At 43.0% G+C, this 23,735-nt stretch overlaps 1 protein-coding gene across 8 annotated transcripts; it reads left to right on the top strand.

Moving 5' to 3' along the window:
* Nucleotides 1-206: 206 nt before the first annotated feature.
* LOC119647884 (arylsulfatase B-like) lies at nucleotides 207-23,692 on the top strand. Of its 8 annotated transcripts, XM_038049178.1 has the most exons (8): nucleotides 207-485; nucleotides 21,390-21,540; nucleotides 21,609-21,768; nucleotides 21,822-22,048; nucleotides 22,108-22,369; nucleotides 22,427-22,584; nucleotides 22,645-23,415; nucleotides 23,480-23,692. In XM_038049178.1, exons 2-8 carry the CDS (start codon nucleotides 21,406-21,408, stop codon nucleotides 23,513-23,515), a joined length of 1,749 nt encoding a protein of 582 aa, XP_037905106.1. In that variant the 5' UTR covers nucleotides 207-485; nucleotides 21,390-21,405; the 3' UTR covers nucleotides 23,516-23,692. The 8 variants fall into 8 exon arrangements, with proteins under 8 accessions (XP_037905106.1, XP_037905103.1, XP_037905100.1 ...); XM_038049175.1 differs by having other exon boundaries at nucleotides 207-481; nucleotides 22,645-23,692; XM_038049172.1 differs by having other exon boundaries at nucleotides 22,645-23,692.
* Nucleotides 23,693-23,735: the final 43 nt, after the last annotated feature.

The following is a 23,735-nucleotide window of genomic DNA, read 5'->3' as shown; positions in this document are numbered from 1 at the left end:
AATGCTAAGTCTTGAGCAATTGCTTTAATTATGAGCGCACATGAGAACAAACAGACGAAAATGTAATCAATCGAACATTTTTCTGTTTTCCCTAATTCAGTCTTATCTTTCTTGTCTAAGTCAAGTTTATCTTTGACTGATAAATTCCTTTTTTTCACACTTTCATCTAAATTTTTTGTGGTGAGGTATACATAGAGTCAGTTTTAGTCAGGAACATATGCAGGTGTATGAATAACTCTCCAAAAAAAGATTTGCGTAGTATCTGATTGCTGGCATCTGGAGATGCTTATCGCATTCAAAAACTATATCAAACCGGGTCGACAGCACCTCAGTGCGTCTATTTAATTATTATCTGAAGTTTTATTGTTTCAATTGATGTTATTCTCGCGGATTAAGCCAAGTGTTCAGTTTACATTGGGTAAAAGGTTACTGACTGCTTTTGTATTCTTGGGCATGCACCAAAGCCACTGGAATTAGCCAAGTTAGTAAGTATGTACTAATGCAAATTAAGTGCTCACAATGCCACTATATGTTTGTGTGTATGAATAATATCTTGATATAATTTTATGTCTAAATAAACCAAGATTACCTTTGTAGAGATACTTATGTATGTATAAAACGAAAAGGAGAAGTGAAAAATTATCATTTGATCTTGAAACCAAAAGAATCTTGTTAGGTGAACGTATCGGCGTCTATGATACATTGGCAGTGATTGTTCAGTTTAATCGAAATCGTGAAAGTGATTAGACATTAGAACCAGAAATCTATGATCAAAATCCCCTTTCGTGTTTGTATAGAATATCTTTTCTGTGAAATATTGGACTCGCGAAAGGTAGAGATATGTATCTTCGGTGAAATTACTTCTCTGTAATATGTATATAGTGAGAAAACTGCTTGTATGACTCAGTAATTGTTTTATTTTTAAGTACGTTATGTTGAATTATTTAACAGGTTCGTTATAACTACTAATATTTTCTGCATAAATATTTTTCCTGAGAATTTATAATTGTTGGTTTCCATTTTTGTTCTACTATCTGACTTATGTTTACAAAGTGACAACTATATATACAGTCGCACTCAATGCGTGGTTAGTCAAAATTGCGTCAACCAGATGAATCCGTACTTAACTATCATTTCCGAAATTATCTTTTTATGAGATGAATAAATTCAGAATCTATCCGGTGGGGCAACTTCATATATCATTATGTGGGATAAGGCGCAAAAACTGGTCGGTGCAGAAGATATAATTGTACATCATTAATTCCGAACAGTAAAAACCATTTTCAATGGTGTTAAGAGGTTCGTGGACAACAAATCATTGTTAAAATCAACTAAATGCCCACCTATCTGGAACGGACAATTAACGCGTGTGAACCTACTTGTTATCACTAAATTCAGTGAAAGTTTAGTGCTTAACATGTCGGAAGTGACCTTATGTAAAACGTAGGGCTGAAGGGAGAGAATTTGTAAATTTAAGACAGCAACATGTACCAGTAGAAATACTTTCCTATTGTGTATACATAATTCGTTTGACATTTTTTTCTTATATAGGGTGAACGAAGGATCAGTTTCCGCACCCAGAATATAAAATGCATTCCCAAATACAAACAAGTCGAGAAACAAGAAGCTGGACGCTTCAGGTATAAAAGGTTTTGCGTTTTCCCTATGTGAAGAACTTTGAGCGCGTGGCAGTTGCACTTGCATAACAATTTAAAATTCAACTGCGTCAGCAACACTAGGAGTTCAACATTATTAACAAATGAGAAGAAGTTACAAACAAACCGGGGAACCAGTATGAAAGGTTTAGTGTATTTCATCATCAACGACGCAACAACAGATATCCGGTCTAGGCCTGCCTGAATAAAGAACTCCAGATATTCCGGTTTAGCGCCGAAGGTCAACTAATTCGATATCCCTAAAAGCTGTTTGCCGTCCTGAGCTCCGCCATCTCAGGCAGGGTCTGCCTCGTCTTCTTTTTCTACCATAGATGCCCTTATCGACGTTTCGGGCTGGATCATCATCATCCATACGGATTAAGTGATCCGCCCCCTACTCGAACTGGATGAAGATAGTTTGTACAACTCGGGCCGTACTTCCCATAATGTCAATATCGTCAGCATAGGCCAGTAGTTGGGTGGACTTAAAGAGGATCGTGCCCCTCGCATTTACCTCAGTATTACGGATCACTTTCTCCAGGGCCAGGTTGAAGAAGACGTATGGTAGGGCAAAACCTTGTCGTAGACCGTTGTTGATATCGAATAGTCTCGAGAGTGATATTGTTGCTTTTATCTGGCCTCGCACATTGGTCAGAGTCAGCCTAATCAGTCTTATCAATTTCGTCGGGATACAGAATTCTCTCATGTCCATATAATGATGAAAAGATGACGCCATTGATGTCCATATTCCAATAGTTTTTCCATCGCTCGCCGCAGAGAGCAAATCTGATCTGTTGCTGATTTGCCTGAAATGTAGCCTCTTTGGTATGGGCCAATGATATTCTGGGCGTATGGAGTTATCTGACCTAGCAAGAGAATGAAGAATATCTTATAGATGCGCGATATCTTCCTTTTTATGTATGGGACAGATAATGTCTCGTTGCCAGCCGTTAGACATTGATTCGCTGTCCCACACCTTGAGCATGATTTGATCAACCGCTTGGTGTAATTGGTCGTCTCTACATTTAACCAATTCGGCTGTAATTTCTTCCATACTTGGTGCTGACAGTATTTGTCCGTTGTCTTATGTTTGCGGGACCACCAACTAGCCAATGTTCTGGTTGTTCAGTAGTTCATCAAAGTATTCAACTCATAGCTCCAATATGCTCATTCTGTCGGAAATCAGATTTCCCTCTTTGTCTCGGCAGGGTAAGCATCGGAGTGTATGAGGCCTCATCGTTGGTTGGTAAAACTTCGTGCCTGGTGTGTTTGGTACCTGTACTTATCGTGCTCACAGATTTGTTGGTTTTCACTGGCTTCCTTCTTCCGTCTGTGAAGTCGCTTCTCCAGCCATCTGAGTTCGTGATAAGACTCCGCGCGTGCCCGCGTCTTTTGAGAATGCAACATTATTCGGTATGCTGCATTCTTCCGTTCCGTTGCTAGCTTACGTTGATCGTCAAACCAGCCATTCCGACTTTTCCTGCGGCTGGGGCCAAGTATGTTTGTGGGCGTGTCAATGCTAACGCTCTTGAGGTGGTTGTGAAGACCATTTATTGATGCTTCATCTCCAGGACATCTGTTAGTTTCCCCCTTATAGGTGTTGCGAAGGGCTGCACTGTGGATGGCTTCAGTGTTAACTCTCACCTGATTGTCACAGGGGATTCTAGGTGGTGTTGATATTCGAGCCCGGAGCACCATGCTAACGAGATAGTGATCCGAGTCTACATAGTGTAGCCATAAGTTGGGTAGAGCGGATTCCACTGCATGGCGTAGTCCGCAATACAGTTGCGATCCCTCCTTCAGGTGTGACCTATCCACTGCTAGTTCCGGCTTCCAATCATAATGCCAAGGGTGGCAGGCCTGTGCGCCGACCAAGTAATCCTTGTGCAATAGTATCATGCCAGCGCACCCTGATGACATGATACAAATAGACGGGAACGAATTCTTGAATCTTTTGAGCAGATCCCTGGGGAGCTTCGCTTTCGACCTCAAGTTCCTTTGATATTTTACCCTGATGCACTACGTGCTATTTTGGATTATCATATGCCGCTTTGATAATAGCTGTTGGTTTTTCCGAAATGCATCTCCTGCGTAGAGTACTCCAGATGAACTCTCTGTTCACGCGCCCACGTCGATGAAGAGCAGGTGAAGCGAAGCTCTTAATTCCGTGGACTATTGGAAAATGATCAGTAAGCTGCTGATGCAGTTAATGTATTGGGATCTGAAGCGAAAACCACCATGATAGGATTGTTTTGACTATCATCTTTGCGACGGCAAGGAGCACGCAGATACCCTGCAATTGTCGTACTCAAAATGGTTACTCTTCTTTGGAATCTTAACGATCATCCCCCTCCTTCACTCTGTGGGAAAGTTCTGGGATTTCCAAGATTTTCGTACGAGTGAAAGTAGCAGATCTGCAATAGCTGCAGGTATAGCAATAAACAACTATGCGCGGAGACCATCAAGTCTAACGGCTTCAATCCATTTGATTGCATTGATGGCGGTAATGATTTCTTTTCTGTTTAGCGGAACAGTTCATATCCGTAGGTTACGGTCACAAGCAATTTCATCCAAAAGAGGAGGAACCTTACTGAATGTAATACGGCTAAGGACGCTGGTGAAGTATTCTTTTCACTTCTTGAGTTCCTTGGATTAGAAGTCGATCGTTAACGTCCTTCATGGGATCATCTATAGGTTTGCGAGCATGATTTTGAAATCATTGCATATTGTGGCATTCTGCTTTTTTGACCAGCGTAATAGTCGCAATTCGCTTTTACTATGACGCACTCTATATTCAACTTCCCGAGGGTTCGCACGATTTCGGAGTTCGAGCGCGCCACGTATGCCATCTCTCGCAGCGGTCGATGGAGCCTTCAGTCACTTCCGTTCATTGATCTGCTGTCAATCAGATTTTATTACACCCATTCGGAATGTAGCCGAAGACCTTGTAATATCCGAGAAAAGAACATATTAATGGCCGCCTAATGCTTATCGACACTCTCAGAAGGTTGACTTAGGATATCTGCATTCCGATCAGCAAGATAGCTCTCCCAACAATCGGTCGATGTTGAAATGAGGAGGATGCAGCTCTTCAACCCTCCGAAAAGTGGTGGACGCAACACGCAAGGTGATCCCTTCCCTCTCTCTTGTTACACAGGTCCAGGAGGCAACTCCTAAATCTACTGGTGATGGCAAAGCTGTGAATTTGATTCCTCGAACGATGTGGGTCAGTTGATAGGCTCTGTGCTCGAGAAATATGCCACCCATAGCGAAGGAGTGGAAATTGCAGAAATCCGCTCAACATTATCGTTAAAAGTCGCCAAGACGACAGTCAAACAAGTTTTTATTGCTCACGAAGTCATAAACCAACTCAATCGTAAAGTAGAAGAAAAACAAGTCGGGAAACCGGAAGCTGGACACTTCAGGTACGAAAGGTTTTGTGTATTTCTTAGTACGTAGCACGTAATATATTCATATATTATGTGAGAGTATCCACTTTCGGGTGATATTGACATTCATAGTCTTCAATTTTCGAAGAAGCAGCGAATTTGAGGTGTTATAACTTTGTTAGGAATGGTGCGATTTCCACCAAACTTGGTAAGATTATGCTCTATATTATAGCCTATAATGCTGCATAATTTCATGATACTAGGATGAACTTAAGGGGGGTTTATAACCAATTACAAAAAATTGTAGTAATATACTATTATTAACTTTATTTAAACAGATATCGGCATGGAAGGTATTTCGGAGCCCAGGTACCATATAGTGGCAGCCTCCTGATTTTTTTCAGATTTTTCGGTTTGGTAGTTTCTGAGAATGGCCCCCTTAAAGAAGTGATCACTTTCAATCCCCCGCGCTCCCCACCCTTCCAACAAATGTCAAAACTAAGATCGGCTTTGAAAAGTACTAATCGAGACCTTTAATTTGATACCACACATGACCATATTTGATGAAAAAAAATTTTACACCCCCCTTTTGCATGTATGGGGACCAGAAATGAATATCAGCTACTCCATGATATGACATTAGAAAATAGAATTTTGCGATGTTTTTTACTGGGAAATTGTTGCACAAAAGCAGCACACCGAAGTCACCGTATTTCCTTCAGTTTTGGCGTTAAAATATGGCTAACGCACCGCCGGTGTGCACCGAGACCGAGATCTTCTCGTGAAATACCACTCATACTTCGATTTGAAATGTCTATTTCCGCCGACATTCGTTCCTGCTTGCAGAGACGATTGCGAAGAATATGCTCACGCGCAGCGTGCACGACATTCGGGCGACGTACGGAGCACGACGCCCCTCCCGCGGCCTGTCAACCACATCAGCTTTTTCGCAGTATCGAGCTAATGTCCTTGTTCGCTTACCGGCAGCTTTTTTAATAAACTATGAATATTTTTCGACGTATTCCCACATTGGTGCGACGCAAAAATCGCAATTCTTTTTTCGTAGTTACCGAACTTCACCGTGTTGTCATTCACGCGCTACTAACCTTCGGAACCTGAAAGTCTGACGGACCATACCCCACGTATGGTTAGGTACTCTCCGTGCGCAGTGTTACCAGTTTCGGCGGTCTAACATTTCTAACTATACGCATCTACTGACAGAACTTATGGCTATACTATGTATATTGCCCCCCCCCCCCCCTATATGTTCTGGCATTTATCAAGACTGAGAGGTGGCGGCGTTCAATCAACACGCGGTCAATTTGGTTGAAAGTGGTCCCCTCTGGAGAAACCCACGTTTGTCTGTGGACCACTTTCCACGCAAAGCAGGTACTTCCAACAACTATTTCGTGTGACACTGCTGATTAAATAATTCGAAGTCCGTTATCATTTGTATTTTGATGTAAGCTATGGTACCCAACGTATCGCCTGAATACGGGCTCCCCCTACTTGGCTATTAAAATCCCCAAGTAGGTTTTAAGGATTCATTCTACTGCCTCGCAGAAGGTATCCTTCTCCGACTCTGCAGTCTCCCCTGCAAGGGCGTAAACGTTAATGAGGCTTATATTTCTAAATTTGGCTTGTAAGCGCAGAGTGGATAGCCGTTCGCTTATATTTTCAGAGCCGATAACAGCAGATTTCATCTTATGTCTGACTAACAAGCGTACTCCGAGCACATGGTTTACTGGATGACACTTTGGTGTATTTCTTGTATAAAAAGACTTGAGTGGGCATTTGTCCCATCAGAACCATTGGGAATAACCAGATTCGGTTTGTAGCAGAAGTTGAATGAAACACGGCTTTATTTATGTGATATATTTATTTAAATGCAGCGTTCACAAGATGAGAGCTGCGAGTCGACTGACTCTACCGAGTGACTGCTCTAGTTAACCCTGTAGCAATTAGCTAACTTTTAGGAAGTTGGTCACTTCGGTAGAAAAGATCAGCAATCAAAAGTTCTTATTCCAAACAAGCATCTGGAAGTAATTGGCACCGCCACAGCACTCTCCTGCCCGTGATTGAGTGCAAGGAAATTACGGTGGGCAAGATGGCCGTGTCGTAGCGCAGCTGTGAATCTATGGTCTTGTTATTGTTGAATTATTGAAGGTCTGCCTGGTAACGATCAAAAAATCTAACCCGTCTGCCAGACCTTGCTCAGTTTGCCACTTCAGGTTATTAAACGGGAACTTGAACGATTTTTCGGATGTCTCTCTCGGGAGTGTGCATAGCCACGGAGGCTTTCTGCCCTTGGTCGGAGATCGGATTCTCTTCGATATTGTCGGCCATCGCCTAAGCAGATTTGACTCGATCGATGAATACTGTAAAGATATAATACGTCCGGGAACTTCAACTTTAAAGAACTTATCTGATCACCCGATATGAGCCCTGGCATGGATGTTGGAGTATTTTCTTTGAACCTTCGTTACGGACAAAGTCATGCTTTGTTGTTACCAGGTCTCTGAATATGTCATGTTGACCCCCATTAAATGCAAGTAACATTTCGAAACGTTGTCTCAACTCATTGGCGAAATTAGACGTATATACCTGCTCGTTGTTGGACTGTAAGCCGAAAAAATCGCCTGGAAGGCACCATTTCAGTTGCAGTTGCGCGGAGGTCTTCTTTCCAAGCTGTGCGAATGCCTAGTAGTACGGCAGGCAATGCTTCCGTCTAATGGCTATGGTAACATTTTATTGCTGCGTTCAGTTGAAGATAAAAACATTCCATGTCATTAGCTGCCGGACAGTATGCTGTAGTTCTGATGTAGGTTGCACCGATCAGGTTGCTAAGTTCTTGAAACAACCTCGATTCAAACTGTTTCCCTTGATCTGTGGTGATTCCAAATGGTACGCCGAACCTGGAGAGCCATGTGTCAAAGAACGCTCTTGCAACTGTGATGGCTTCTTGGTCGGAGATTAGTGCTACTTCCGGCCAACGTGAGAAACAGTCTATCATGGCCAAGCAGTAGCGTTGCTCCTCACAATAAGGCATAACGATAATATCCAGATCAACGTGCTCGAATCTATCTGATTGTGACGCAAAGGTCCCGATTGGTGCAGTCGCATGACGAGTCACTTTCGCTCGCTGACAATTATTGGCACCACGCGTCCAATTCCTACAATCGGTTTGGCCAAACATACCTGTGTGTTACAAGATTAACGAACAAACGAGTGGGTGGGGTAAGCAGTTGAAAACAGTTTTTCAAAATGGCTGAGTGATGTAAGGTCGGATGGTAGCAGCAGATACATCACACCATAGCTTGCAGCTGACACCCGGAACCTGGAATTGCTTTTGTCCAAGCCCTGTGTTTCCTTGTTATATCATTTTAAGCTCTTCGTCCGCAGACTGAGACGCTGCAAGCTTTACGTAATCGATAATTCGATAATTGATTGCAACTCCTCAATGCACGATAATACGTCCGCGACAGCGTTCGCAACCGGATACGTACTGAATATCGGTGGTATACTGGCCAATATAATCTAGATGGTGAAGCTGACGTGGAGAGCACTCGTTCTTTTTTTGGAAGGCAAAGTTTAGCAGCGTGTGGTTCGAAAAGACGATGAACTTTCTTGCCTCAAAGAGATGTGAAAGTGTTTCATCATTAGACATAGCCAGTACTTTCCGGTCGTACGCTCTGTATTTGCGTCCCGCTGGTCCGAGCTTCCCAATGGTTGCCAGCAACAATTAATCCGCTGTTGGAGTACTGCTCTAATCGCGAAGTTAGATGAATCGCAGGAAATAGCCAAATGTGCATCAGATTTTGAATGTGCAAGAAACGTCACCTGTTCCAGTGTGGTTTCGGAAAGTTAAAAAGCTGTGGTAGTTTCGCTGGTCTAGTTGATTGTTGAATTTGCTTTAATTTTGCCGTGAAGAATCCCGTTGAGTGCTGCTTCATATTGGTTAGTTGCGGGTATGATGATCGCTTTGACTTCGTTTAGCAAGCGACGTATCCCCTCCTTTGAGACAAGATATCCTAAGAAACTGACCCCGTGCTAACCAAAAATGCATTTATTTGAATTCACAACTACTCTGTATTATTTCAACCTTCGAAACAGATTTCTTAAGTGGTTGCCGTGCTCTTCAGGTAAAGATGAACCGACTAATATGTCATCGATGTTGGCATAGCATAAGAACCTCCCAAAGCCTCGTTGATGAATCGTTTCAAGGTTTGCGCCGCATTCTTTAGGCCGAATGTCATAAACAGAAACTCGGAAAAGGCCGAACGGTGTTGTCATGGCAGTCTTTGGTATATCTCGAACTTGTCCGGAGCTAATAGTCTGGGTTTTAAAGCCACTGGTGCTCCTGGCGTTGTAACTATATGATGCCTAGTTTGGTGGCACCGAATTTTTCCAGTTCCATCCGGACGAGTTACTTTCGGAAACTCATATCGTGATAAGGATTCATGTAGGATATCATGATAAGGAGTCGAAAGGCTCTCAAGTCACCACCCACGTATCAAGCCACCGCTGTTCGGACGGCCTTTCGGAACTTTCCCATTGACTTTGTTGTTCGGACAACTGTTAGCAAGCAAGTTGTCGCCAACGAGGCCTTGGAACATTCGCCTACTGGATAATGGCCATCGAGTCATTTTTTGTACGTGCGTAACAAGAGGATCGCTGATACGGCCGCTGATAGATCGTCGGACTCGTGTCGAAGAAGAGTCCTCAGATCTGTAAACCTATCTTGTCGACAGGTCGACCAAGAAAATGAATTAAATATCATTAAAAACCATGAATGATCAGCATCATCAACGGCATAATAACCGATATACGATCTAGGCCCGCCTTATTAAGGAACTGCAGCTATCCCGATTTTCCTTTAGGTCCACCAATTCGATATGCCTAAAAGCTGCCTGGCGTCCTCGTCTACGCCATCGCTCCATCTGAGGCAAGGTCTCCCGCGACTTCTTTTTCTACCATTGATATTGCCCTTGAAGACTTTCCAGGCTGAATCATCCTCACCCATATAGATTAAATTGTCCGCCCACCATAACCTATTGAGCTGGATTTTATCCACCACCAGACGGTCGTGGTTTCACTCATAAATTTCGTCGTTATGTAAGCTACGGAACTGTCCACCCTCATGTTGGGAGCCAGAAGGAGGATTTTTTTATCGAACGTGACCAACAGTTCTCCATTTCTCTTCCTAAGAACTCTAGTATCCGAGGAATAGATGAGGACTGGCAAGATCATTGTATTGTACTTTAAGAGCAATGAAACGTTCCTGAGATTTTGTAAACTGAAATAGGCTCCGTTGGCTACCAACAACCGTGTGCGATTTTCATCGTCGTAACTGTTATCGATTGTATTTTTCTACCCCAAATAGGAGAAATTTTCAATGGTTTCAAAGTTGTAGTCTCCTCTCTTTATTATTATTATTTGACCAGTGGCACTTGATGTTGTTGATTTTTTTAGTTTTTTGGTGCTGGCGTTGTCACCATGTACTTCGTCTTGTCTTCATAATTGCTCGATCTGGATGAAGGTAGACTGTACATTCGGGGTTCTTCTCCACATAATATTAATATCATTAACATGATGATGTCTTGAACATGTGGGGATACTAAGATAGCGGAGGATATCTTACAGATGGTACTCAGCAACATGATACTTCTATAATTTCCGCACTATGCGATATCCCCCTTTTTATGGGACAGTCGTCAGGGATTGACTCGCTGATTTAGACCTTGAGCGTAAGCTGATGAACCAATTGAAGTAATCGGCCACCTCCATATTCAACCAATTCGGCTGTAATTCCATCGACTTATGATTTTTAAGCCAATGAATTGCACGGACTGTTTCTTCCATGCTTGGTGTAGCAGCATTTGTTCGTCGTCAGATGGGTTGGAAGACCTTTTGTCGATGCTTCCTTCAAACCCTCCATTAATTGCAGTTATCGTGTCATTCACTTCCCCTGTAAAAGGGTTACGGAGGGGTTTTGTTGTGGATGGCTTCAGCATTCACTCCCATCTGGATGTCAGAGGGATTTTGTAATTCGAGTGTGGAGCCCTGTTGCAACAGGACCGTAATCCGGGTCTATATTGCCCCCCCTCTGTCAGCACACATTTATCAAGGTTGAGAGATTTCATTTTACGTCCTTTTCTCAGCAGAGCTCCTTAAAGCATTTCCTCTTGCTTCGCTGGATGGCGGGCTTAAGGGTTTTGCGGGCTGCCTTATAGACGCGCTATTTTTGCCCCTGATCAACTCTACCTACCGCCCTCTGAGCTGCTCTTCTGACTCAGTGGCAGGCTGATCGCAGACCAGCCAGTTTACCATTTCACCAGTGGTTTGGTCTGCTACTGAGGAATGAGCAACTCCTAGGCATGGACGCGTCACATGCTTTGGCAATGCATTGGGCCACATGGACGGCTCTTTCTATAGAGACGCCTGCTTTAGCAGGTTGATCTAACCACACTTCTATGAAGGTCTGTTCATCCAAGGTTTTTACAGGCCACCCAGAAATCGTTCTCGGTTTCGGGCATGATAGCTCTTTGCCCCGTGGCTGGATACAGGTCTCAAAGAAGATCGGCTGGTGATCGCGGTGGGTGAAGGGTTCGCTGACGCACCAGGACATACCATGCGCCAACGCAGGGTTGACAAAGATCAGGTCTACAACCGAACCTGACCCACTTTTCTGAAAGTTGTTTACAGCACCTTCGTTACCCAAAACTATGTCCATCTGCGCAAAAGTTTCTAATAAACTGCGCCCTCTGGCATTTGATTCTCTGCTATCCCACTCAAGGGCCCAAGCGTTGAAATCACCCATTGCGTCGAGAACAAGATTATGAAGCATTTCCTGGAATTGAGGCAGTGTCAGGCTTGGTGGGGGGTAGCAACTGTATGCATATACACCACTTATTTTTGCCCACCCAAAGACACTGGCTGCCTGACTTCCAGTGCATTGTATGGCCTGTCGACCGCAAGCCCATATCGCCGCTCCACCACAGTCGAGTCTGTGACCCATACGCGACCGTGACGGTTTCTGTACGGCTCACTTTTGATGGCGATTTTCATCTCAGATTCGAACGTGGTCTCCTCAAGTAAATCCTGAGCGACCCTGCCATGATTGAGGTTTATTTGAATAAACCGCATTTTCTTATTGCAGTGAGCGCCTTTCTAAATTTGGAACATTTACTACTTCTGGCAATATGCAGGTTATCCTGTCCCTCTTTCAGCTCGCACAATAGGCATTTGGGGTCCCTATTGCACTCCCTGGCAATATGGCCCTTCTCCCCACACCTTCTCCCCTTCCACCTTCATTCTCCCAAGTGAGTCCTTCACCCGCGTGCGAAAATCATCAGCCTTGCTCACGCTGGATCTTTTCAGCTCGAAAAGCTGGGTTCTGTGGATTCGGTTCACATTTCTGCTCAAATCTTTTAGGTTGGGATCAGCTTTGACCCTTATCCTGGAGATAACAATCGCTTCTGAACGGGTTCGCACTTTTGCTTTTCCTTTCGCTTTTTTGCCCGTAACCTAAGTTCATCCATCGTTTCCGGTCGTCTTGGGCTTCGCAACGCTGGTCGAGTTTCTTACATTCGCTGTACGCTTTCTTCCTTCAAAACTATTAGTGCTGGTTTTCATAGTTTCCTGTCCGCCTTTTTGTCTCTTAGGCGCCTGCTGATTATTTAAAGGATCCCCCTTTTTTCCCGTACTCGCTTATTTCGCCGTGATTCGATAGTAGTACAGTTAGATGTCACTTGGGCCGCTTGTGGCACTGTTGGTTCAGCAGGATTCAGCGTATCCTTAGTATTCTTTTTCTCCATCTGCGATCTATTATAGAGGACTGTAATAGCCCACACCGTATTCTTTATGGCTTGGTACACGTTGTGCTTGTCCTTGATGAAATCGGACAGCTCAACTATTTTTGCCCCAAGCTGGATAAAGGGTAACTCCTCCGGATCGGGACTCCGCTCCCTATAAGCCCCGACAGGGTTACTCCTTTTCTACGCTGCTTCACTTTTGGCGGTTATTGATCTTGCCTGTACTTTATCCTTCACCGTCTTTAGCATTGGTGGAGATCTCAAAGTTGACGAGCCTCTTCTGAAAGGATCCCTTTCTGGTTCCTGGAGCACCTTCTGCTGTCGCGCATCTTGAACATATGCGGTGGGTGTTGTTTTTGTCGTCCAATGATCCGTCTTCAGTTCATCCTTGTTTGGTCTTGCTGCTGGTGTTCTCGGTAAGGTCGTACTTCGCTTGAACACTTCCCTCTCCAGATCCAAATCACTTGTATTATTATATGTCAAGGTGGCTAAGTTATCCACCACCGAGGCACTGCGATCGAGGGATATCGACCACCAGGAGCCCGCTTGCTCACTCCCAAAAGCCGCCGGTACTGGGGTTCCGAGCCCCTGCACCGTAAGTTTACTCCTTCTCTCATCCTCCATGGTGGTTTTATGTTATGGATATCCTTCCCATAGCCATTTTGGTCCACGCATCAGAGATGAGCAAACACTAGCCCATGCACAGTCAGAAAAGAAAAGTGAATGAACATATATTTACACATTAATAGGTATGCCTCAATTCGTCAGCTGAAGTCGCGCCTGATGGGAGATCTGACCACTCCTCACAGGACTGTCTGTATGTCTGTCTGTCTGTCCGTCATACCCATTTTTCTCGGAGACGGTTACAGCGATTGACACCAAATTTAGTAAAAAGCTGGGAACTGTGAACGATCAAGCATACATTGAGTTTCATCCTTTTACAACGAATTTAAGGGACGTCCCCATACATGCAAAAGGAGGTGTAAATTTTTTTTTCATCAAATATAGTCATATAGGGTATCAAATTAAAGGTCTCGATTAGTCCTTTTCGAAGCCGATTTTGACATTTGTTGGAAAGGAGTGCGGGGGGTTGAAAATGATCATTCCTTAAAGGGGGCCATTCTCAGAAACTACCCAAACGAAAAATCAGAAAAAAATCAGGAGGCTGCCACTATATGGTGCCTTTAGATATCCTGTAAGGTACCTCGAAAACGGTTAAGTTTGGGGTATGGTGTTTCATAGTGAAATCAGGCAGAAATGATGGATGCAACACTCCCTTAACCGGTCTAGGTCGACTTATCCTGTACCCCTGCATAATTTCAGACATAATATAAGTATGAATTATTTTAAAATGAACAGGGTGAAGAGGAGGGATCTGTGGGCCACAAAGAGGAAAGTAAGTTGCTTCACAAGTGGTCCGACTCGTCATCAAGTGGATGCAGATAGAAGTTAAGTTTATTTTAAAAATGAGGATTCGGAAAAAAGGAGGGTGAGGGGTTCAACTCAATAAATGGAATGGAATTTGCGGTATTCTCACTTATGCAAAACTTTGCAATGAAATAGTATGTCATTTTTTATAATAACAGTTCCGGTGAAGCAACTATTCAGTACCTTTTTTCCTGCAACTAAAAAATGCAATCCAAATTCGACCCATCGTGTTGTCCGGAGCTATAATTAAGGCAATATTATAGTTGAATCTTACAAATCGATTAATATGGAGCAATTGCGGAATGGCAAACTCCACATAATGATACGAAAAACTAGCCCACACGAAATCCGGAGATTTCTATGATCGCATCGTCTCCAAAAAGTAAGTTGTCTATTTTTAAGGTTTTGTGCAAAACAAAACTTTATTAAAAACGATTTAATGTGTCTGTCTGTCTGACACACGCACTTTTCTCGTAGAAGGGCAAATTTTGTGAACAGATTGTGAAATCCCACGCATATAATCAAGCGCTTTAGTGCTTTAATAATCAGTTTTCAGATAAAATTTTAGAAAAGGTAAAAGAATGCATTTCTGATAAATTTGCTGGCAATACCATTAATATTAACAAAGTTATAATAGGTCGAAATTGTCATTTCTGGATAAATTTCCTTCCGTAATAGCATCACGTTAAGGTGAATAGTTTGACACATTTGATGCATATAGAATACACTGGTACCGTCGTCCACCCACACATTCTTACATAAGAAATACACAAAACCTTTCATAGCTGAAGCGCCGAACTTTCGGTTTTCAGCTTTTTTTTATTTATTTATGGGAAAATATTTTGGTAAAAATCCAGTTGCTTGCATACTTTGCAACAATACATTAATGTACTTACTTAACAACATCATAATAAAAATAGTTATCGTAATAATAAAGTGGGCTCTATTAATATTGACAAATTTCAAAGATATTCCATCCATTTCACTTTCGATTTCACTGCACAAACATAATAGTTGTCATAAATGGTCTTGCAAATCACAAAAATCCTAAACTAGGTTTCCCTCAACCACAAACTACCCAAATAATGATTTTCTATATTTATCGCCTATTAATTCGCTCTGCACTGGCATTGACCGCTTGAACTTGTTCGAAATCTATGCTATCCATTCGAATGATGGAAATAAATTACACGTTACTTTATTCATAATCATACTTTCGTACTATCTGACGAATTCAACATGTTTTTTAAAGCGAATATGCCTACACGGATTTATGGGCAGTGCTTGCCCATAATACGACACTACGATATAAACTTTGATTCGGTCAACATTGTGCATATATATTAGTTAATAAAAAGCTGTTAATCTATAGATAGTGCAGAACAGTGCTAATCCTTTTTATTAGGGCAATTGTAATCCAAAGAACAATACACGGAGTCATACATATTTTAATTAATTAATTTGGCCAAAGTGAGTAGTGAAAAAAGAAACAGAAAAACACACCGAAGGAATGCACATTTTCGGAGAAGATAGACTGACTTTACTAGTCAATAAAAATCCTTAAGTTCACCTGTTCATCTCACCAATCGCAAAAAAGTTAACTACTAAGTGACACGTGAAAAAAACTAGATACAATTCTCACCTCTCTAAAATTTGAAAGGGGTTTTTGGGCCATGTCATTCAGCATACAAAAGGCAGTTTTATTATTATCCTTGCCCCTGACAGTGTAAAATGGAGAAAAGTGAAATTTAAAATGTTAGTGCTCATCGGTCACACTTGATCGAGTATTCTCCAATTGACCATCTAACCCTTTCAGCATATCTAATTCATCTAAGTTTTTAGGCCCGAATAAAGTTAATTTGGGGGAAGGGAGGGTTTCCCCGATCGTCAAAATAGCCTCTTCTTGTAACTACCTCACCTTCCACTATCCTCCCTAACCATGTGTAGTATCCGCCTGAAGGCTACATAACATAGGTAATAGACAAAAATGCCATGAGGAACCAACGACAATCTCCATACGACTTTTACGAACCAGAAGGGCCAAGTTCACCTCATTTTAAGACAAATGGTGACTTTTAACTGTTCAGGTGCTTCCACACCTCAGGGCAACTCCACCGAGGTGGTTGGAAATAGTTAACTAAATACAATCGTCTGATCACTCTCCCAGCATTCTTATTTAACAAATGGCACCCAACGTGGGGCCAAAAAGGCAAATTTCAAAAATATAAAACTGTTGGAAGTGCAGAGATAATTGGTTAATCCTGCATTATTTCCACATAGAACCACTTTGTGATTTGCACTATTTTACTTTTGAAACTTGAATTTTAACATTCTTCTCGTCCAGCGTCACCATTGTGCACCATATTGATTCTCTTTAAATTCCATTTTCGATAATGGAGAGTTCTGCATCCCACTCGGGAGACATATCAGTCTATATGAAGGTGGTTCTCGCCTTTGTTTTTCCCATAGCGTGGCAGGATATTTTGCTCTGCGCATTTCCTCTTGCTTCCATAATACACCGTGTCGTCAAATGATGTTCTATACGGTGTTCCCGGTGATAATTATTCTCAGAAACTCTTTTCTTAGATTCATCACCACCACCCAATACATTTTTACCCAGTGCTGATATCCACTTCTGGTCATAATTACTCAAAGTACTCCTCCTACTTTGTCACAGAAATAACACTTCCCACATATCAAAATTGGCAAACCCTCTTTTCACTGGTGCAGACCTGGAGCGGGTGGTGACCAATCAAACTGTCAACCTTGGTTTCCCTAATATTTCTTGATATAATAAAACCTTGTTTCTCCTATTCGCTAGTGTTGATTTATATTTTGCAAATACCGATATTTCAGGAACCACTTGTTCCCTTCATCTGTGCTAACAAGTCTGCACATCAGTGGGTTTATTAGCTATTTTTATACTAATCTAAATCTATGATACTACTCTAATTAATTCATCATCATCAACGGCGCAACAACAGGTATCCGGTTTAGGTCTGCCTTAATAAGGGACTTCAGACATCCCGGTTTTACACCGAGGTCCACCAATTCGATATCCCTAAAAGCTGTCTGGCGTCCTGACCTACGCCATCGCTCCATCTTAGGCAGGATTTGCCTCGTCTTCTTTTTCTACCATAGATATTGCCCTTATAGACTTTCCGGGTGGGATCATCCTTATCCGTACGGATTAAATGACCCGCCCACCGTAACCTGTTCAGCCGGATTTTATCCACAACCTGACGGTCGTGGCATCGCTCATAGATTTCGTCGTTATGTAGGCTACGGAATCGTCCATCCTCATGTAGCGCCAAAAATCCTTCAGAGGATTCTTCTCTCAAACGCGACCAAGATTTCGGAATTTTTCTTGCTAACAACCCAAGTCTCCGAGAAAGACATTAGGACTAGCAACATCATTGTCTTGTACAGTAAGAGCTTTGATCCTATGGTGAGACGTTCCGAACGGAACAGTTTTTGTAAGATGAAATAGGCTCTGTTGGGAGCCAACAGCCGTGGTTGTCATCGGTTGTGATTTTCGACCCTAAATAGGAGAAATTTTCAACGGTCTCAAAGTTGGACTCTCCTATGTTCATTGTTTCCGTTTGACTAGTGCAATTCGATGTTGTCCGTTCGTTCGGCTTTGGTTTTGGCGTTGAGGTTGCCACCATGTACTTCGTCTTGCCTTCATTAATGTGCACCCTAAGATCTCGTACCATCTACTCGATATGGATGAAGGTAAACTGCAAATCTCGGGTTGTTCTTCGCATGATGTCAAAATCGTCAGCATAGCCAGTACTCGGGTGGACTTGAAGAGGATGGTGCCTCTCGCATTTACCTCAGTATCACGGATCACTTTTTTCAGGGCCAGGTTAAAGAGGACGCATGATAGGGCACCTTGTCGTAAACCGTTGTTGATGTCGAATGGTCTTGAGAGTGATCCTGCTGCTTTCATCTGGGCGCGTACATTGATCAAGGTCAGCCTAGTCAGCCTTATCAATTTCGTTGGAATACCGGATTCTCCCACAGCCAGTTTTATCCTGGCTATGCTGTCATAGGCGGCTTTAAAGTCGATGAAAAGATGGTGCAACTGATGTCCATATTCCAACAGTTTCTCTATCGCTTGCCGGAAAGAGAAAATCTGATCTGTTGCTGATTTGCCTGGAGTGAAACCTGATGATAATGTTCTGGGTGTATGGGCCTAGCAAGATAGCGGAGAATATCTTACAGATGGTGTTCAGCAACGTGATACCTCTATAATTGCTGCATTGTGTGATATCTCCCTTTTTATGTATGAGACGGATAATGCCTCGTTGCCAATCGTCAGGCATTGATTCGCTCCAACATAATTTGAGCATCAGTTAATGAATCGCTTGGTGTAATTCCGTCGGCTCCTGGCGACTTATGATATTTAAGCCGATGAATTGCATGGACTGTTTCTTCTATGCTTGGTGGTGGCAATATTTGTCCATCGTCTTCAGTTGGCGGGACCTCCAACTCGCCGATATTTTGGTTGTTCAGCAGTTCATCAAAATACTCAACCCATTGCTCCAATATGCCCATTCTGTCGGAAATCAGATTTCCCTCTTTGTCTGGGCAGGATGAGCATCGAGGTGTATAAGGCTTCATCCTGCTGACTTGTTGGTAAAACTTCTGCGCCTGGTGCGGTTGCTCCCTTTACTTTTCTAGTTCACAGACTTGATGATTCTCCCAGGTTTCCTTCATCCGTCTATGAAGTCGCTTCTCCGCTCGACGGAGTTCGTCATAAGACTCTGCGCGAGCCCGCGTTCTTTGAAAATGCAACACTAATCGGTATACAGCATTCTTCCGTTCCGTTGTAGCTTACATTCATCGTCAAACCAGCCGTTCCCACTTTTCTTGCGACTGTGGCCAAGTATGTTCGTGATCGTATCAATTATAACGTTTTCCAGGTGGCTGTGAACATCATTTGTTGATGCTTCATCTCCAGGACATCTGTTGACTGCCGTTATTGTGGCATCCATTTCGCTCGTGTAGCTGTTGCGGAGGGCTGTGTTGTGAATGCGTTCAGTTCACTCTCACCTGATTGTCAGAGGGCATTCTGGGTGGTGTTGTTATTCGAGCTCGGAGCACCATGCCAACGATATAGTGATCCGAGTCTATATTGGCCCCCCTATAGGTTCTGATATTCATCAAGGGTGGCGTTCAATCAGCACGTGGTCAATTTCGTTGAAAATAGTCCCGTCTGGAGAGGCCCACGTATGTTTGTGGGCCGCTTTCCGCACAAACCAGGTACTTCCAACAATCATTTCGTGCGATATTGCTAACTGAATAATCCGCAGTCCGTTATCATTGGTATCCCTATGTAAGCAATGGGAGCCAACGTATCGTCTGAATACGGGCTCCGTCCCTACTTGGCTGTTAAAATCCCCATGTATGATTTTTATATCATATCTGGGACAGTCTTCGAGGGTTCGTTCTACTGCCTCGTAGAAGGTATCCTTCTCCGACTCTGCAGTCTCCTTTGTAGGGGTGTGAACGTTAATGAGGGTTATATTTATAAATTTGCCTTGCAAGCGCAGAGTGTATAGCCGTTCGCAATGACACTTCGCAGACAAGTGTTCACAAGCGGATGGAACTTTTTAGTAACAGCGGGAGTCACTGTTCATGTGTCTCAAGCTGGTGTTGAGGTTTAAGGCAAGGTAGTAAGCACGAATCTAACACTGGTCGTGCGTCGAGCTCAGTGTCACGGTCTGCAGATACCATGCTTCCTGGAGATACAAATTGATCGACTTCTTTGATGTTCTGCCTTTTAACGCAGGAAGGGAAAATGCGATGACCCATCAAACTGGGAACGTCGGTTTTGTTGGTATCTATCTTCAGCCAGCCTCCACTTTCCTCCCCTTCCAAATCCGGAAAACATACACGGATGCCACCCGCAAGGTGGAGGTATTTGAGAAAAGAAGTTATGGTACATGGAACTCACCTACATCTTACGGGCAAGCCAGGATGAAGAACGTCACTGACAACAAGAACAAACAACATCGGTGGCAAGATGCAACTGGCGGACCCCGCTTTAGACCACAAATTCCTCTGAAATTTTACCTCAATGGTACAAGTGACATTTTGCGCCATTATATGTAGCTCAGGTAATAGCAATTAATTTGCCCCGATGCGTCGATGAACAAATCAGCCTGCTCTCTGTCGATCAAGTTTTTGTAGGTATCCGTTGGTTCGTCCCAGGGCTATCTTAACCATTATCTTTGCGACGACAAGGGTAATGCATATCCCTCCAATTGTTACACCCAAAAGGGATTTCCTTCTTTCGAATCTTATCTTCCATTTTCTGGGAAAAATCCCTGATTCCTCGGATTTCCGCCATCATGGATGAGCAGTTGACGGTTAACGACCTTCACGGGATCATTGAAAGATTTGTGACCGCATGCAAAGTCTTTCGTAATTGGCACTTTTCCAATCATTGCGTTATGCGGCTTTTTCCGCTTCCCTTAGCAACGCAATAACAAATTCACTTTTGTCGCGGCGCACACTACGCAACGTTGAACTTCCCGAAACTCCACTCGGTATCGAATTTCTAGCGTCATAACTTGCAACAGTTAATATAGCCTTCAATCCCTTCGTTCATCTACGATTTCACAGTCACCCAGACCTTATGACGCCCCTTCAGAACGCCGCTGACGACCTGCGCAGCATCCCAGAAAATAGCCCCCTCCCACGCTCATCGATCTTCTCAAGTGATTTACTCAGTGTAGCTGCCGTTCGATCAGCACAGTAGCACTCTCCCTATCGAGCGACAATTGAATTATACCACGGAATCGCAGCTCTCCAACCATGCGAACCACCGAACAACTCCTAAATCTACTGCTGATCGCAAAGTGATCAATCTAATTGCTAGTACCGTCTTGGTCAATTGGAATCCAACTAACTTTATGGCAGGTTCTGTGCTGCTTTCTCCTTCCAATCGTTCTTCTTAAAAAGAACTTTAGACACCGAGCAAGAACCTTTCTCTATATATGTATCCTATTTAAGCCTTCCCAACCTTGCCCAAGTCTCACATTTCCCTTACTATATCTACTCTTCTTTCATAATATTATTCGACCCCTTTGTAGTTACACCAAAGCTAAGATGATCTCCAGCTCGAAATATCTGCTCATACAAATCCTATTCTACTGCACGATCTATCCCTTTGCTACTGGATATGGCGGGACGAAGCAATTCAACCCGAGGCCAAACATTATCGTCATTATGGCAGATGACATGGTGAGTAATTGGATCTGACAGATACCCGAGAATATCCACCTTCCCTTCAAGGTTTCATATATTCACAGGGCTTCAACGATGTAAGTTTTCATGGATCTGACCAAATTCTAACTCCTAATATTGATGCCCTCGGATACAACGGAATAATACTCAATAAACATTATACGCCAGCTATGTGTACCCCATCAAGGTCAGCTCTTTTAACAGGGAAATATCCCATGAATATAGGTAGGCCTACAGATGCCAATATACGAAATGAAACTAACTGGATTTGGAGGTAGGAATGCAGCACTATGTCATACCCAATGACGAGCCTTGGGGACTTCCATTGAAGGAAACCATTATGCCGGAAATTCTGAAGAAGGGAGGCTACTCGACATACTTGGTAGGGAAATGGCATCAAGGTTTCCACAAGCGAGCATTTACCCCAACTATGCGAGGATTCGATTATCACTTCGGATACTATGGAGGCTATATAGACTACTATCAACACTATCTTGAAATGATAGTAAGTAATTTTCAAATTTCACCTCCAACCCTTCCTTGAATTCGTTGATTTTTTGTCAGGGCAAACCTTATGCCAAAGGATATGATATGCGCCGCAATTTCCAACCGATTGCCAATGAAACTAGTGGTCGTTACGCCACTGATTTATTCACTGATGAGGCTGTCGATTTGATCTACCAGCATGACCAGAGCCAACCCATGTTTCTGTGTTTCGCTCATTTGGCACCTCACACTGGAAACGAGAACGACCCCCTACAGGCCCCACCGGAGACCATTGCCAAATTTCAACATATTAAAGATCCATTACGACGAACCTACGCGGGTAAGAAATTTGGGCATTTACTTTTCCTTCGTACTAAGATGCTTTCCATCTTCCCAGCTATGATTGACAAACTCGATGAAAGTATTGGACGAATAATCGAAGCCTTATACGACACACAAATGCTACACAACTCAATAGTGCTATTTTATTCAGACAACGGAGCTCCATCACAAGGTCTACATTCCAACAGCGGTTCGAATTATCCCTTCAGAGGAGTATTAAATTTCTGGCTACATAATTTGAACTTCTAACTAAATATCTAACTTTATTTCTAGCAAAAAGATTCTCCTTGGGAGGGAGGACTAAGAACACCGGCCGCTATCTGGAGCCCTTACCTAATGAGCCAACACAACACAGTCGCGAATACTTTGATCCATGTGACCGATTGGTTGCCGACTCTGGCTGCAGCGGCAGGAATCAACATTCCAATTGAAATTCAATTAGATGGCAAAAACATCTGGGATCAACTTCAAAGAGGCTATCCTTCCCCTAGATGGAACATTGTTCACAACATTGACGAGATTTTCGGATACAGTTCGTATTCAACACTTAAATGGAAACTTGTAAACGGTTCTAGAATTGAAGATTACAATGGCTGGCTAGGATCGAAAACGAACGAAAGTGATCCTCGTGCTGAGGATTATGTTAACCTTATCCTGAACTCTACTGTCAACGAAGTCATGAGCAAACTAAACGCTGAAATTTATATGAAACTGTTAACAAAGGATCAAATCCTAGCCTTGCGAAAATCAGCTATTGTTGACTGTCCCACACGGAATTTAACCGACGCTGAGTGCAACCCTTCCAAGAGCCCTTGCTTGTTTGATATTGAAAACGATCCTTGCGAACGATACAATCTGGCCGACAGGTTCCCACAGGATCTTGAAAGACTGAAATCTGATGTTGAATATTTTCGCTTGCACACTGAGAAACCTGTTCGTGTACCTGCTGATCCTGCCTGCGATCCGCGCTACTACAACTTAACGTGGACTTGGTGGCAGGATCTAACTGACAATGCTGCAAGTCCATCGGTGCATGTTAAAAATGTAATTGTCTTTGTCATTGTTTTTGTCTGCATAAGTATCTTGTTTTAATGTTCTTTTTCTTAAGCGTTTTAAGAACTCGTATGCTCGCAAAATGCTTTGATAACGCTGCAAGGAATCCTGCCAATGAAACCCGTTGCTTCCAGGTGCTTTGCTTCGTTTTTTGTGCTGCTTGTTGATGTGCAAATCTAGTAAGTAACCGCAATTTGTATATGTAATGAACTATTGTGATACGATAGTGATAGCTTTCTTTATAATAAAAATATGCAAATGTACCTCTCGTGAGGCGGTGAGTTCATTTCATCAAACATTCCCTGGTTAAA

The sequence above is a fragment of the Hermetia illucens genome, chromosome 2, assembly GCF_905115235.1.
Source record: "Hermetia illucens chromosome 2, iHerIll2.2.curated.20191125, whole genome shotgun sequence".
Classification (NCBI taxonomy): domain Eukaryota; kingdom Metazoa; phylum Arthropoda; class Insecta; order Diptera; family Stratiomyidae; genus Hermetia; species Hermetia illucens.
The sequence above is the reverse complement of the archived record's forward strand: the minus strand, read 5'-3'. Positions and strand labels throughout refer to the sequence as shown.

Coding starts and splice junctions, on each gene's coding strand:
- LOC119647884 (XM_038049175.1), top strand. CDS start 21,406: ATGATCTCCAGCTCGAAATATCTGCTCATACAAATCCTATTCTACTGC. Junction 21,541..21,608: donor TCATTATGGCAGATGACATG/GTGAGTAATTGG, acceptor ATATATTCACAG/GGCTTCAACGATGTAAGTTT. Junction 21,769..21,821: donor GAAATATCCCATGAATATAG/GTAGGCCTACAG, acceptor ATTTGGAGGTAG/GAATGCAGCACTATGTCATA.